Source organism: Coffea eugenioides, chromosome 9 (assembly GCF_003713205.1).
Source record: "Coffea eugenioides isolate CCC68of chromosome 9, Ceug_1.0, whole genome shotgun sequence".
Taxonomy (NCBI): Eukaryota; Viridiplantae; Streptophyta; class Magnoliopsida; order Gentianales; family Rubiaceae; genus Coffea; species Coffea eugenioides.
The window spans coordinates 18,222,867-18,239,846 of record NC_040043.1 but is presented as its reverse complement, the minus strand read 5'-3'; the positions used below and the strand labels follow the sequence as shown (position 1 = coordinate 18,239,846).

At 42.7% G+C, this 16,980-nt stretch overlaps 1 protein-coding gene across 1 annotated transcript; it reads left to right on the top strand.

Annotated features, from left to right (window-relative positions):
• Positions 1-6,255: 6,255 nt before the first annotated feature.
• On the top strand, positions 6,256-15,285 carry LOC113782339. The gene is made up of 7 exons (XM_027328231.1): positions 6,256-7,498; positions 7,697-7,876; positions 7,930-8,058; positions 8,353-8,932; positions 9,724-10,865; positions 14,088-14,146; positions 15,064-15,285. Exons 1-7 carry the CDS (start codon positions 6,256-6,258, stop codon positions 15,283-15,285), a joined length of 3,555 nt encoding a protein of 1,184 aa, XP_027184032.1.
• Positions 15,286-16,980: the final 1,695 nt, after the last annotated feature.

Here is a 16,980-nt window from a genome sequence, read left to right as displayed (position 1 = left end):
TCTATATTGGCCACGCATTAGTCATTTTGAGTAGGTTATGACTTGTGTGCGAGTCTCAATTGTGGTTCTTGTTTGTTATAGGACGTGCCGGTGATTCAAGGCATACGTCGGGCAGAAATTTGTGACTTTGCTTTGCTCGAATTGGTGAGTGTACTACTCACGTGATTGTTACTTCATGGCTTGAAATCGGTGATTGAACTGTTTGTGCTTACTGTTTGTGCTAGATGAGGCGAGGGTGTACTTGATCACTCTCGTACTCTATGGCTTATTTGACTGTTTACTTTATCACATGTAATTCTCTTGATTATACTTGAACGGATGTCGTTTGGACGTGTATCCAACGACTTTTATTGTTATCTCTGAGTTCAACCTCATTAGAAGTCAATTGACTCGAGGCAGTAAGGACTTGGTCGAGGAAAGTTGACAAGCCATGGGGACTGTTTTGAGGAATCTTTGGGTATGAGACTCTTGGTTCCGGTATACTCGAGTATTACCAATTCTGTACTGTTTGATGTTCGGGCCCGGTAAGGGAAATGTGTGGTGGACGGAAATCGGAGTAAAATGGGGTCTACAATTATGATTATTCTTTGTACATTGACGGAGAGTCGATGAGATGAGATCAAGTATGGCAAATGTGGAAAAAGGGCTCTTGAGAGCCGTCCATATCCTTTTACTCTCTTTAGTTGTGTGGTATTGGCTTTGCTTGCTTGATGAACGTATTTGAATGGAGTATCATTGTGTTTATATGATTCATGAATGCTTGAGTGATGGTATCTCATTGGGCGAAAGCTCACTTCGTTACTTTTGTTTTCCTTACAAGGGACCCTCTTTTGGACCTATGATTTTTGAAAAATGAGTTGAGATAGTCTAGATATTTTTGTATAGCTCCTCTGTGGTTGGAAACCCTAAATGTATCTTGATCCAAATGTTTCCCTTTTGATTTGTAAATATATGACTATGGTATATAAACGTGTTTAATCATGTTCATGTGTTATTTTGGTTTGTAAATGTCCATTTTCAAGGATTATATGAAGTTACTTGTATTCAATTGGGTTTCGGACAGGTTCGAAATTTGAACGAAGAAGGAAAAATTTTGGCGGGAAAATTCTGCAGTGGAATCCGGCCAGAATTTGGCCGGATTGCCGGCCGGATTGTCAAGGACTTTTGGATCCAGTTGGATTTGGCTACTGCCTCCAATCCGGCCAGAATCTGGCTGGATTGTGACGTGGCAGTCACTATTCACTTTCCGTTTCGATTTTCATTTTCCGATTTGTGATTGTTGTTTTGTTTTAGCGCGCTAATAGATTTCGGAACAATTTGAGTTATGTATAACCGTCTTAGTAGTCCTGGCGAGAGTTGGGCAGGCAGTTCGCTAACCCCTTTGGTACGCCTTAGGGGAAGGTGGGGCTGTCACAGTTGGTATCAGAGCCTAGATTAGAAATGACTTAGGCAAGTTTGATTTTTGCTTCTTAGGACCTGTGGGGACTGTGTTAAGACGCTGTTAAGTGTGATTATATTGCCTAAGATGTAAACCTTTGCTATCCTTGTAGGTTATGGCTGGAGCGAGTGGATAGGGCGGAGGTGAGCCACCTCGGAGGCGCCCACGAGTCATTGATTATCAGGAGAGGCCGGGAAGTCCGATCCGGCTTTGGTATACCGCTAGTCAAACCCGTCACTATAGGCGTTGCCAGAATTATTCTTATGCAGACCATGTGGTCGTGGCGGTACTAGATGAACTAAGGAGGCTTAGACGTGCCACCACCAGGAATCACACTGAGACTCTTAGACTGAGGGGCATCATGAGGATGCAAGCCAATCAGATTGGATAGCTCCTGAGGGATATAGCCATGGAGCAAGAGCGCACGAATACTCTGAGGAAGCAGTTGCAAGTGGTTAACAACCACCTCACGAATGCGGTTCGGGAAGTTAGAGACTGTTCCGGCGGTATCATTAACGAGTGCGAGGCGCTAATCCAAGGGGTGATTGGCGCCAATGCGCAAGTGGAGGCTTCTAGTGATGAAACACCTGGAGAAGGGAGTACCCCTAGTTCTAGCCAAGGGGGAGAGTCAGTGGGTTCCGTAGGGAACTAGGTTAGAACTCTTTTGGGTTAGGTTTTGATTCCATGGGAGGAGTAGGTTAGGGGACGAACTTTTAACTAGCCGTTTTTGTATGTTTGGACTAGCTTTGTACATATCACTTTTGATGACTCCGTTATCTCATGAAATTTCTTTTGTTAGTATCTAGCTGGCTGTTACTGTGTAACTTGTTTGATATGGATGTGTTATGTGTATATATGTGTTTGATTTGTGAGTATTTCCAGTCCCTTGTTTATGCTTACGGCTATCTTTCATATTATATTTATCTTCGGCCCTAGATTGGTTAATTTTGATGGGGGGAACCCATAGTGGACGGGGTCGTGGTCGTGGAATTAGGCAACTCTCGAATGAAGGGGGTAACCAAGAACTAATACGTGAACCGAATCCTGAACCTAGGGTCGATCCGAATGTTCAAGTAGCCGCTGCCATCCAACGAATGACCGACTTGTTGACTCATGTAGTAGAGCATCAGGGTCAAAACCCTAATCCATAACCCGAAAACCCTGGGAACCCTGGTAATTTTGTGGAAAGCGAGGATAGGGCCCTCGAAAGGTTTCAAAAATTTTTCCCACCAAAGTTTAATGGCGCGCCAGATCCAGATGTGGTCGAAAGATGGTTGGAAAAGATGGTGGACATTTTTGCTACCCTGCACTACACGGAAGAGAGGCAGGTGACTTTCGCTGTCTTTCAACTAGAAGGGACAGCCCGTTCTTGATGGAACGTGATTTGCATAAAGTGGGAAAGAGAGCAAACACCAAGGACATGGCTGAACTTCATGAGGGAGTTCAACGCTAAGTTTTGCCCTCCTCTGATTCAAGAACGAAAACGATAGCATCATAGTACGTGACCACGTCTACAATGGCTCGAGTGATCAAGGGGTTGAGGATCGCGTGCAAGCTCCAAGTGGATCCATTACTAGAGCTCGAGCAAAGAGACTTCGTGAGCAACTCAATGTACTTATTCAGGCCATACACAAGTCCTTTGAAGGATTCATACACTCAAGTGAAGGTGATCGCGGTCCGATATTGAGCATTGAAGCTACACCTAAGTATTAGGGTCTTACCAAATCCTAGTTAGCGAGATTCGCATTATAGTCATTTAATTCCACATTAGTTGATTAGATTGAATAATTGGCTAAGTGCATGATGCACATAGAAATGCCAAGGGTAAGATTGCTTTTTAGTCATCATTATTTGTTAAGGTGAGCTGCCTTGGAGGGAAAGCCCACATGAGGCCCGACTCATCGAGGGCCCATATTAGCACACCTTTAGTTCCTTTTCCTTACTAGTTTAGGGTTTACTTGTAGCCTATATAAGGCACCCCATTACTCCCACAAAAGGGGACTTTTATCAAAAAACCTAGTGTGAGAATTTTCTTCATAGCTTTCGAGCAACCCTTGAACAACTTAGAGTTGTACTCTAGTGTTCTTGTTTGGTTTATCAATTCAAGAACCACACTTGAATTGTGGCGCCTTCTATACTTGCCTGAGGTTTGCTAATTCGTTTGATTACGGGTTGAGATAATATCAACAAGTTCGTAGTCACGAGGATTAGAGGGGTCGTAGGGTTTCCGCTGCCACCGTTTCTTGCGTTCGAAGTCAAATCCAACAAGTGATCTTGGGTCGCGAATCTTCTCACCAACGAGATTCGTATCAGCTGGCATCAGAGCTAGCTTGTTGGTAACATCATTATCCCTCTTTTCGTGCCTTAATTCTTATCTGTCTCGGTAGCTCAAAAAAAAAAAAACTCTTGGCACGTTGCATTTTGTCCGCAAGTTTCTGGCCGCAAGTTTCCGTTGTTTTCAAGTCTGGTCATCATTGTTTGTTTCTGTCTTGTTGTCGTCTTCAATTTCTGGAATTTCTGGAAGTCAAGTGTGTTGTGTTTGGTTTGGTGGTGTGGATTCCAGCAGTCATTAAAATAATAAAAAAAAAAGAAACAAACCCACACCGCTAGTGTTCTTATTGTCGCTTCCGTATTGCTGTGTCCGTTGAACCTTGTGCAATCTGTGCCTTGTTATTGCCAATTACTGCTGAGTCTCGTATGAATAAATATAGTCGTGTCTTGCTGATTATTTTCTCCACCGCTTGGGACCAGCGAATTGAAGAATCAAATGGTGCTAGTAACATCGAGTCATAGGAGTTCGGTCCGTGCGGCACTTGCTTTGGCAAGTCTGTCCGAATTGTCCCCTGATTGTTGTGCGTGTCCATTGCTCAGTTTTTTGTGTCTATTGCTTTTGTGATTATGTCCCAAACCTGAGTCAAAAAAAAAAAAGGGGTCGGTAGCTAATCCGTTTTCCTTGTTTTTCCCGTTGCTGTCCGCAATTTCTAGGTTGGTGCATCGTGTCTGCGTGATCCGTGTCGCAAATCTATTGTGTTGTTTTGTTGCTGTCCGAACCTTCCAGCCTGAGTTCTTCGTGATTTGTGTCTATATTATAGTGTCTTGGTATTGGTCAGCTGTGTCCTGCCTAGAAATAAAAAAAAAGGGTGGGGGTGTGCGTACCTTATTGCTGTTTGAACCATTGCTGGAATTGTCTCTTTGGGGGCTGCCGAATCTGTGTGGCCTTTGTTCCTTGCATTCTTGTGTTGCTTTTTGCAAAACTTGAAAACCGTAACATATTTGGAAAAATCTCTGAGCTTCTTGGTTGAGATCGTGAGGTCCTTGGATCAAACCAAAACCTGACTTGGTAACTCTTGTTGTTGCTGGAATTTCTTTGGACGGCTGACGAACCTGTTTTGCATTTGTTCCTTGAATATTTGTTCGTTGCAAATCTTGGATACCAAATCTAGTTTGGGAAGTTCTTGGGCTTTTTGATCAAAAATTCTTGAAGATCTTGAGTCCACCAAATTTGTTTTGGTAACTCTTGGTTACAAAATCGCGGAATTCCTGAAACTTGGAGGGACCTTCGAACTTGTTTGTGAAACGTGGACTTGGATCCGAATACAAGGGGTTATTGGTACTGGAATTACATCTTGAAGAACTTGATTGAGCCAAAAAGAAAGAAACAAAAAAGAAAAAAAAAAGGAGAAGAAAAAGAAAAGAAAGAGAGAAAACGGCAATTGGCTCTACAAGGTATTCCAGGTTGCCTACTTTGATCAAACTCCAAGTCGGTTTCAAACTCCAAGTTCCAAAGTTGTTGCAACTCCAAATTCTGAACACTTGGGACTATCTCTCCACATCAGCCCGAACCACTTTCCTAAACCTTTGTTTCCTAAAAGCCAGTCGCCACCTATTATCCCCTTGTTCCCAAATTCGGTTGCAACCACAAGTGCAAAACCGACGTGACCAATCTGCTAGGGGTGATAACCACCTCCATTGAGCACCGTTCAAACTCCAAAACACCCCGAGTTTTTGACCAAACATCTGAGAAATACCAGCTCAACGAATTCCAGAATTTTGGGTTGTCGGGTAGGAGTCCTTCTAGGACGCCAAAATTCAGCTCTTGAGTGTCATTCTTAATTTTTTGTAGCTTCTGTGTCAATTCTTTTTCTAATTTTTGTTCTTGAATATATTCTACCACTCCATTCTTAGTGTCCTAATTTTGTTTTTCCAGAAAATTTCCACTCTTACGAACCTCAAATTCTAGCGTGAACTTGATTTTTAAGCTAAATTTGAGCACTTGAGGAGCTCTACTTTCTTCAAGGTTTTGCAAGGGGCTGTGAGAAAATTTTGGTGAGCTCATTAGAGTGATCTGAGTGACCACATACGAGCGTGAGAGTATACACTCAGGGAGTGAAGTGAGACAAAAAAAAAAGTTACTTTTTCCCCTATTTACTTTTCTTTGCTATTAACCCTTGCAGGTACACTTGAGACTCCATGTCTAGTGGAAACGAAGGAGTATCCCGTCCCATGAACTTTGAACAGATGATGGAGCAAATGGAGAGGCATTTCCAACGCATGCTAGAACCCATTCAAGATGAGTTGCTGCAACTCCGAGCGTCTGGAACACCAAAAACCTCTAAGTCCATGCGAAGGCGAAGGGACGTGGAGGAGTCGTCCAATGGTTCCAATAATGATGATGATGATGAGGAACCTCGAATTCGACCAAGGCAAAGGAACCAGACTGGACCTATCGATGTATTCAAGGGAATCAAGATGCAATCCCTGAGTTCAAAGGACGGTCCGATCCCGAGGCCTTTCTCGAATGGTTATCCAAGATCGAAATGGTCTTTTCTTGCCAAAACTACACCGAGGTGCAAAAGGTGCAATTGGCCACCATGGAATTCACTGAGTACGCTGTGGTTTGGTGGGACCAAATCAAGAAGTCTAGAAGGAGAAATGGGCTACCTGAGCTCATTCCATGGCCCGAGCTTCGAGCCATGATGCGCACCCGCTTTGTACCTGGACGTTACACTAGGGATTTATACCACCGGTTACAAACCTTAGTCCAGGGCAACCGGAGTGTGGATGAGTACCACAAGGAGATGGAGATCCTGATGCTTAGAGCGGATGTACAGGAGGATCCTGAAGCCACCATGGCGAGATTCTTGAGCGAGTTACGACCCGATATTGCTGAACGAGTGGAACTTCAATATTATATGGAGTTGCATGAGCTTGTAGACAAGGCTATTAAGGTCGAGCAAAGGCTCAAGAGGAGGGGTACCACTCGATCAAATTTCGGCAATACCACCTACTCTACCAACCGCCCATTCCAACCAAGGAATGATTCTCGGCCTTCACCAAATGCTCCTACACCAAAGCCGAGATTCGAGGGAGGTAAGGTGGGCAACCCTAGTATTAGTAAGCCGCCCTCTTCTACTCCAAAATTTGAGGAGCCTAGGGTACAAACTAGAGCTCGTGATACTCGATGCTTCAAATGCCAAGGTAGAGGCCATATTGCTAGTCAATGTCCCAATCAAAGGACTATGATTATGATGCAAAATGGTGAGATCGTGAGTGAGGACGAAGCCGAGTACGAAGGCATACTACCTCTTGACGGAGGTAATGATGGGGAATCACCAAATGAAGAGGAGTTTAGTGCACCCGAGGGTCATTTTGGGTCTGCATTGGTTGCAAGGAGAGCATTAACTGCACGTGTTAAGGAGGACGAGCTTCAACGGGAGAACATCTTCTACACCAGGTGCTTCGTCAACCAAGCACTTTGTAGTGTGATTATTGATAGTGGGAGCTGCACAAATGTAGCTAGTTCACTCATGGTGGACAACTTGAAGTTGCCTACAAGGGATCACCCGCGACCCTACAAACTCCAATGGCTCAACAACTCTCGGGAGGTTCGAGTAACCAAGCAGGTTCTTATATCCTTCCAAATCCATAAATATTCTGATGAAGTATTATGTGATGTAGTTCCTATGCAGGCTAGTCACATTATACTAGGTAGGCCTTGGCAGTTTGACAGACAGGTGACTTTTGATGGTGTGACTAATAAGTATAGTTTCTTGTACAACAGTAAGAAAGTCACACTAGCTCCCCTTTCCCCCAAACAAGTGCATGAGGACCAATTGAAATTGCAACAAGAGTTTGAGAAGTATAGTGCAAAAAGAAAAGAAAATGAGAGAGCCGAGGCAAAAAAAGAGAGAAAAAAGGCTATAGATAGCTCAGCAAGTGAGGTAAAACCTGAGGGAAAACAAATGCTCCTATTAAAAGCCAAGAAAGTGAGGAAGTTAATGAGAGATGAGCAGCCACTTCTTATGCTTGTTAGCAAAGAAGTAGCTCTGAATGTGCATGAACTTGATATTGACATACCTCTCGAGGTTAAGTCTCTTTTACAGGAGTATGCTGATGTCTTCCCTGAGGATGTGCCAAGTGGATTGCCGCCACTTAGAGGCATTGAGCATCAAATTGATTTCATCCCTGGGCTTCATTGCCAAATCGACCAGCTTACAAGAGCAACCCGGAGGAGACTAAGGAGTTGCAAAGGCAAGTGGATGAGTTGCTTGGCAAAGGATGGGCACGTGAGAGCTTAAGCCCGTGTGCTGTTCCAGTCATTCTGGTGCCCAAGAAAGATGGTACGTGGAGAATGAGCACCGATTGTAGAGCCGTAAATTCCATCACGGTAAAGTATCGTCACCCTATACCCTGCTTAGATGACATGCTTGATGAGTTACATGGGGCTGTGTTCTTTACCAAAATTGATCTCAAAAGTGGGTACCATCAAATTAGGATTAAGGAGGGGGATGAATGGAAAACTGCCTTCAAAACTAAGTATGGATTGTATGAGTGGTTAGTGATGCCTTTTGGGCTCACTAATGCACCTAGCACCTTCATGAGGTTAATGAAGCATGTTCTGCGTCCATTCTTAGGAAAATTCGTGGTAGTTTACTTTGATGATGTCTTAATTTATAGCAAATCTTATGATGAACACCTCGAGCATATTAGGGCTGTTATGGATGTACTTCGACGAGAGCAGCTCTATGCCAATCTCAAGAAGTGTAATTTTTGCACTAATGAGCTTGTGTTTCTAGGGTTTGTTATAAGTGCGCAGGGAATGAAGGTGGATGATCAAAAGGTGAAAGCTATTCAAGAGTGGCCAACACCAAGGTCTGTGGGTGATGTTCGAAGCTTCCATGGCCTTGCGGGTTTCTATAGGAGATTCGTGAGGGACTTTAACACTATTGCTGCACCCTTGACCGAGTTGATTAAGAAGAATGAGAACTTCCATTGGGGAGATTCTCAAGAACAAGCCTTTCACGCTTTAAAGCACAAACTCACACATGCACCTGTACTTGCTTTACCTGACTTTTCTAAGACATTTGAGATTGATTGTGATGCTTCAGGTATTGGAGTTGGAGCTGTGTTGAATCAAGGAGGAAGACCTATTGCCTACTTTAGTGAGAAACTCAATGGGGCTGCACTGAACTACTCAACTTATGATAAAGAGTTGTACGCCCTCATTCGAGTACTACAAGTTGGTAGCACTACTTAAGACCTAAGGAGTTCGTGATACATACCAATCATGAGTCCCTTAAATACCTTAAGGCCCAGCACACCTTGAGCAAGAAGCATGCAAGGTGGATTGCATTCGTGGAGTCCTTTCCGTACGTGATTAAATACAAGGCTGGTAAGTCTAATGTGGTTGCGGATGCTGGTATCAGAGCTTGGTCTCCTAGAGATTAAGCTCAAGCCGCTTGGAGTAAAGATGACAACCAGTCATGCTATGTTTGTTGAGGGGCAATCTGTTACTAGGCCTCCCATGTTTACTGGTTCCAATTATGTTAGTTGGAAAGAAAGAATGATTATCTTCTTGCAATCCATTGATATTGAGCTGTGGTTTATTGTGAATGAAGGACCGCATGATGCTAACTTTCTTGATGCAGAAACAGGGTTGTTGCGGCCAAAAACGAGAGCTGAGATGAATGCTCAAGATAGAACCAATCTCACATTGAATGCTAAAGCCATGAATGTTCTTTATAGTGCCTTAGACTCAAATGAGTCAATTAGAGTAAAAGGGTGCAAATCTGCCAAAGAAATGTGGGATAAGCTAAGAGAAATTCATGAGGGTAGTGACAATTCTGCTTTTCTACATAAACTATTCTTCTCTTCATCTCACGAATATCTGTGCTCTTGTGCTATCTCGTTCATTGGGAGGTATTTGAGAAAAGAAAGGTAATCTGTGAAAAAAGTGGACTATATCTTAGCAGTTCTTTGAAAGCCTAATTCACCCCCCCTCTTAGGTTGTCTTCGATCCTTACAGATGCACTCTCCCGAAGGTACTCTCTACTCACCTCCTTAGATGCTAAGTTGCTAGGGTTTGAACTGATTAAAGAGCTTTATACCCAAGATAGTGACTTCGGTGAGCTTTACACTTCTTGCAAACACACTGGGCAAGGTAAGTTCTTCATTTCCGATGGTTACTTGTTTTGTGCCAATCGGCTTTGCGTCCCACATGGATCACTCCGAGAACTCTTGGTAAGGGAATCCCACTCAGGTGGACTTATGGGACACTTTGGGGTTGATAAGACTCTTGCCATGCTGCAGGAACACTTCTATTGGCCGCACATGAGGAGAGATGTTGCACGGGTGGTAGATCGGTGCTTAGCTTGTAAGAAAGCTAAATCCAAGGTACACCCGTATGGCCTTTACACCCCATTACCTATTTCTAGTGCACCATGGGTAGATATTTCTATGGATTTTATACTTGGTTTGCCTAGATCCAAGTATGGCCATGACTCCATTTATGTGGTAGTGGATAGGTTCTCTAAAATGACACACTTCATTGCTTGTCATAAAACGGATGATGCATCTCATATTGCTAACTTATTCTTTAAAGAGATTGTGAGATTGCATGGCATTCCTAGGACCATTGTATCTGATAGAGATGTTAAATTTCTAAGCTACTTTTGGAAGACACTCTGGTCTAAGTTAGGCACCAAATTGCTATTCTCTACTGCTAGTCACCCCCAAACTGATGGCCAAACTGAGGTGGTGAACCGTACATTAGGTACTTTGTTGCGTGCCATCATCAAAAAGAACTTGAAATCATGGGAAGAGTGTTTACCTCATGTTGAGTTCGCTTATAATAGGGCTATCCATTCTACTACTGGTTTCTCTCCATTTGAATGTGTTTATAGTTTTAATCCGCTAACACCACTTGATCTAGTGCCATTACCTAGTAATGAGCGCGCACATTTGGATAGTAAACAACGTGCAGAGTTCGTTAAGCAACTGCATGAGAAAGTCAAGGCAAACATTGAGAGGAGAACTGCTCAATATGTCAAGCAAGCTAACAAGGGTCGCCAAAAGTTGATTCTTGAACCTGGAGATTGGGTGTGGTTACACATGCGCAAGGAACGTTTTCCTGTTCACAGGAGAAACTGTGAGGACTTGCAAATTCCTTACATATTTCTTGAAAATTTCCTTTTATTTGAAAAATTACTTGGAAATTATTAAATTATACTATCTTCTACTCAATCACCCTAGAAAAAGTGCCAATGATCATAGGAAATTAGGGTTTTCCTTTCCGATTTCAATTCGAAGTGAAATAGGGTTTTTCGTGTATCCGTAGTGTAATTATCCGGTATGGAGTAAGGATCAAATTTGGTGCTTAAGAGTGACTTTTAGGTGAGAAATAATATGTGATTAGAAGCAATGATAAAAATTTAGTGAATAGGAAGTAAAAACCCTAGTACGCGTGAATTAAGGAAAAACGGTGCGAACCGACGTGAACCGTGCACTACCGTTTGAACACACCACTTGATCCCTACTTTATTACCTTAATCTTCTCATTTTATTACAGCTAATTAACCCTCAAAATATCTCATACATCAGCCACAATTGTTGACTTTAAATACCAAGAGAGAGAAGGGAAAAAATGAATGGGATTGGTGGCGACAAGTGGCGGTATTTCATTGGATGGTTGACTAACTAATTTACACCATATTTATCACCAAAAACCAACCTATTTCCTCCTTTATTTCTGCATATCAGCCGTGAGTTGAGGGAGGAAAAACAAGAGAAAAGGAAACTTCAATCAATCTTGGTTTGAGCTTGAATGAGTGAAAACAAGAAAAAACAAACCGATTAATCATTAGTTTGGAAGCTTGGGAAGCTAAGGGAACCAAAAATTCCAAGAGGAGGTGAAGTATTACTCTTGCAAGCTTCTTTTGTTGAGGTATAAGGTCTAACCCATAGCTTTGGTTCTTTTATTTTTGATTAAGATGTTATATAATTCATGTTTTGGTTGGATTAGTGGTGATACAAGTTGTTATGAGGATTTAAAGGTGATTTATGTGAGTTAGGGTTTGAGATATTTGCTGCCTATCCTTGCTATATGGATGACATATGTGGTATTTAAGCTTATATAAGTGGTTTTGGTGATGATTGGAGCAAGAAATCAAGAAAGGTTGCATTGAATCCCAAAATTCCAGGTTTCTGGAAAATTTCAGCTCTATTCTGTCCGGTTTTATTTGCACCTAGTTAGAGTCCGAATTGGCCTTAACTCAAAACATGAAAGTTGTAGATAATGATTATTTATAGATGCCTAAAAAATTACAGGTCAATCGGAGCAACGTAACTTGTAAAAAGACTGAAATACCCCTGCTGCCCTGTTTCTACCCGAATTTGATATTTGCGTCTGTAATTGGTTATTTTGGTTGGGAATGCTTCTGATTTGGTTGTTAATGTCTTCTGAAGAATTGTATCCTTGTATCGTAGCTTTCAGATGGCTTTGGAATCACTTGATTTGGACTTAGATAACCTGACTTATGATGTTTGAACCAGAATGCGGTTGGTGAACCTGTTTTTACGGTTCTGGTTTAGTATATTGATTTTTTGACCTGATTGAACTAGAAAATGGTCTGAGTAGCCTTCTTTAACATTTTAGCCCTATCTCTTAGCTTCGAAACGGTGTATCTTGCACCTCCATCCGATAATCGTAGTGCCAATGGTGCCAAAACCGCAAAATGATGTCAAAAACTGTTTTTATGGTTAGAGCTTAACTTTCATTTCCGGACTTTTCCCTAGCTTGAATTGTACTTGTACTATTTGGAGCTTACTGAACGGCTATTGAATGAACTTATTTTGTGTGTGACTTTGGGACTTTGGGACTGGATGAGAAAAATAATGAAGCCATAAATGGCTGGAAATAGGAAAATACAAAGGGCGTGCTGCCCAAATTTTCGCTCGAGGGCTAAGTTTCTATTTCAACTTGTATATTTTCATTTGGCAAATACTATGCCCGTTTTCCATCTTAAAACATGATACCTCTTCCATTTGAATAGTTACTACTTCATACCAAAATATAGAGGTATGGCCTAAGGTTTTCTCAGTCAAAACATGTAGGCTATAATACCTACTTGAATGTATATCGATTTTGAACCTTATAACCCTTTGAGTTTGGTTTATGACACCTTGATTCCACTTTTATCCGTTTTACTCGTAACTAGTCGAGTTCCTTGATTCCACTTACTTGTTTTGCTAGATGAATTGTAATATTCTTTCTCGTTGAATCATAGGTTTTCTCGGTGACTGAGGGTAAGATCCTTGTTTGTTATGTTTCTTGATTATATGGCTTGTATATATGACTGATAACATGTTAAACGCTTTCAATGAGTAGCCAAAATGAGTTTTCTAGGCAAGTGTGTACTTTATCGCACTCAGCCTAAATGATTGTGAACTTTTCAATGATTGAACGATTGAAATGTTACTTGTGCATGAATGTAAGCCTTTTGGTTGAACTGGCCACTGCCCCTTGTTACCGATCGACTCGAGCCAGAAGCGGACTCGGTCGGGCGATATGGTGACCTGGGTGAACGTTTGGTATACTCGAGTATTACCTTGTAGGTTGGTGGAGGTTGGTGGAGCCTGGCCAATGTCCAAGAAAGGGTGAATGAAATGAACGAACGAACGAACGAACGAGGGTTTTATGTATAAACGAAAAATGCATTTTCAAATGAATGAAGGAAAGGGGAATGACAGGAGAACGAACGAACGAACGAATGAACGAACGAACGTATCCTTTTCATGTATGGTTTATTGTACATGTTGTAAAAGTTTCTTGACTTATGTTTGATTTATGGCTTGATTCTATGTTCGGAACCTCACTGAGCTTTTAGCTCATCCCTTTAGTTTTGTTTTCCTTAACAGGGGAAGGCGAGCAAGGGCGAGAGCTCTGTATCGACTGGCTGGGTCTAGTTTTGGTTTTGTTTTAGTTCTCGCCCTAGTGCTTGGCACGGGTTGGTTGTATGGTGACTTGAGAACTTTTGTATTCTCGACGGTTGTACTTCTTTCTAAGATAGCAATGTATATAAGCTTTGTTTTAAGTTTTGGATCCTCGTTTTGCTCTTTCTTGTGGTTCTATTTCTGATTTGTGTGAGTGAACGACTGAGTCCCGGCGAGAGCTGGGCAGGCGGCCCGCCGAACCCTTTGGTTCGCCTTAGGGGGAGGTGGGGCTGTCACAGAAACAAATTACAACCACGGGGTGATGGACCCTTTCAAGTGTTGGAGCGCATCAATGACAACGCCTACAAACTTGATCTTCCTGGTGAGTATGGCGTTAGTGCTACATTTAATGTTTCTGACTTAGTCCTTTTTGATGTAGATGATGCTTTTGATTTGAGGGCAAATCCTTCTCAAGAGGAGGGGAATGGTAGCATCATAGTACGTGACCACGTCTAAAATGGCTCGAGTGATCAAGGGGTTGAGGATCACGTGCAAGCTCCAAGTGGATCCATTACTAGAGCTCGAGCAAAGAGACTTCGTGAGCAACTCAGTGTACTTATTCAGGCCATACACAAGTTCTTTGAAGGATTCATACACTCAAGTGAAGGTGATCGCGGTCCGGTATTGAGCATTGAAGCTACACCTGAGTATTAGGGTCTTACCAAACCCTAGTTAGCGAGATTCGCATTATAGTCATTTAATTCCACATTCGTTAATTAGATTGAATAATTGGCTAAGTGCATGATGCACATAGAAATGCCAAGGGTAAGATTGCTTTTTAGTCATCATTATTTGTTAAGGTGAGCTGCCTTGGAGGGAAAGCCCACATGAGGCCCGACTCATCGAGGGCCCATACTAGCACACCTTTAGTTCCTTTTCCTTACTAGTTTAGGGTTTACTTGTAGCCTATATAAGGCACCCCATTACTCCCACAAAAGGGGACTTTTATCAGAAAACCTAGTTTGAGAATTTTCTCCATAGCTTTTGAGCAACCCTTGAACAACTTAGAGTTTTACTCTAGTGTTCTTGTTTGGCTTATCAATTCAAGAACCACACTTGAATTGTGGCGCTTTCTATACTTGCCTGAGGTTCGCTAATTCGTTTGATTACAGGTTGAGATAATATCAACAAGTTCGTAGTCACGGGGATTAGAGGAGTCGTAGGGTTTCCGCTGCCACCGTTTCTTGCGTTCGAAGTCAAATCCAACAAGTGATCTTGGGTCGCGAATCTTCTCACCAACGAGATTCGTATCAGCAAAGAAGACGAGTTTATTCGGCTCCGCCAGGGGACCCAGACCGTAGCCGAGTATGAGAGCCAATTCACTCGAACAGCGAAGAATAAGTTGTTTTGTTCAGGGCCTGAATGTGGAGATCCAGAAGGACCTAGCTGTAACCCAAATTAATGCTTTTAGTGAGGTCGTGGAGAAGGCTCAACGAGTGGAAAGTGCCAGGCTACAAGTGAGGAATTTCCAAGACAAGAAGCGAGGCTTTCCTGGCTGTAGTTCGGGGCAGGGGAATAAAGGTACCCCTCCCAAGTTTGGAATGGGGACCGGAGGAGGAAGGCAGCCTAGAAAGTGAAGAGGGGCCCCGTCAAGAGGCGGCCAATTGGGGCGAGGCCAAAGGGGAGGTTCCCAAGGAGGTTCTGTTTCTGCATCTCGCGGCCCTTGCGGGTATTGTGGAAAGCTAAACCACACGGAGGATAATTGCCGGAGGAAAGAAAGAAAGTGTTTGCACTGTGGGAGTGCAGACCACCAAATAGCCAATTGCCCGGTTCTTTCACGAGATGGAAAGGGAAGCCAGCAACCGACGAGGACCAATTCTGGATCGGCTAAAGTGGAAGGGACCAAGCCTAAGATGTCGGCTTGAGTGTACTCGCTAGAGCCACAACAGGTCCCTGACTCTTCTGAGGTCGTAGAAGGTACGATCCCTGTATTCCACCGATTTGCGAAAGTTTTAGTAGATCCAGGTGCTACTCATTCATTTGTCAACCCCGATTTCATGTGTTGTATTGATATAAAACCTGCTAGTTTACCTTATGACCTTGAAATCAGTACTCCTACGGGGGAACACCATTTGCTCACTAATATGGTTTATAAGAATTGTGAAGTTTGGGTAGGAGAGAGGAAATTGTTAGGGGACTTAATAAGCTTGTCCATTAAGGGGTATGATGTAATTCTTGGCAAGGATTGGTTAGCTCGGTATAACGCCCAACTCGATTGTAAGAGGAAAATAGTAGAATTTCGTATTCCCGGGGAGGTGACCTTAAGGTTAGACACAAGGGGTAGGTTAGCCTCATCTGCCTTGATCTCGGGTATTCGGGCTAGAAAATTGCTGAGTAGAGGGGCACAAGGGTTCTTAGCTTTTCTAATCAATACCCCCACCAATAAACTAAAGGTAGAAGATGTACACGTGGTGAAGGAATATCCAGACGTGTTTCCTGACGAATTAGTAACCCTACCTCCGGAGAGAGAGATAGAATTCAAAATTGATTTGTTACCAGGAACATCACCTATCTCTAAGACCCCATATCGGATGGCCCTAGCCAAACTTAGGGAGTTAAAGTTACAGTTGCAAGACCTTTTGGAACGAGGGTTTATCCGTGAGAGTGGATCTCCGTGGGGAGCCCCTGTGTTGTTTGTGAACAAAAATGATGGAAGTTTACGGATGTGTATAGACTACCGGGGTTTGAATAATGTAACGATTAAGAATAAATACCCACTGCCCCATCTCGATGAATTGTTTGACCAGTTGCAAGGAGTAGTGGTCTTCTCGAAGTTAGACCTCCGACAGGGATACTATCAATTGTTGATTAGGAAGGAGGACATACCAAAGACTGTCTTCAATTCTAGATACGGGCATTTTGAATTCGCAGTCATGCCCTTTGGACTAACCAATGCTCCTACTGCTTTTATGGATTTTATGCATAGAATTTTTAAACCCTGCCTGGACCGATTTGTCATTGTGTTTATCGATGACATTTTGGTTTATTCAAAAACCCGAGAGGAGCATGAGCAACATCTACGAATTGTCTTACAAACCCTGAGAGAGCATCAATTGTACGCAAAATTTAGTAAGAGTGAGTTTTGGCTGGAGAAGATTTCTTTCTTAGGGCATGTAATTTCACAAGAGTCTCTGTTGACCCGGCGAAAGTAGAGGCAGTGACGGAATGGAAGAGGCCAGAAAATCCCACTGAGATTCGTAGCTTTCTAGGGTTGGCTGGGTACTATAGACGTTTTATTAAGGACTTTTCTAGACTTGCTGGCCCTTTAACCG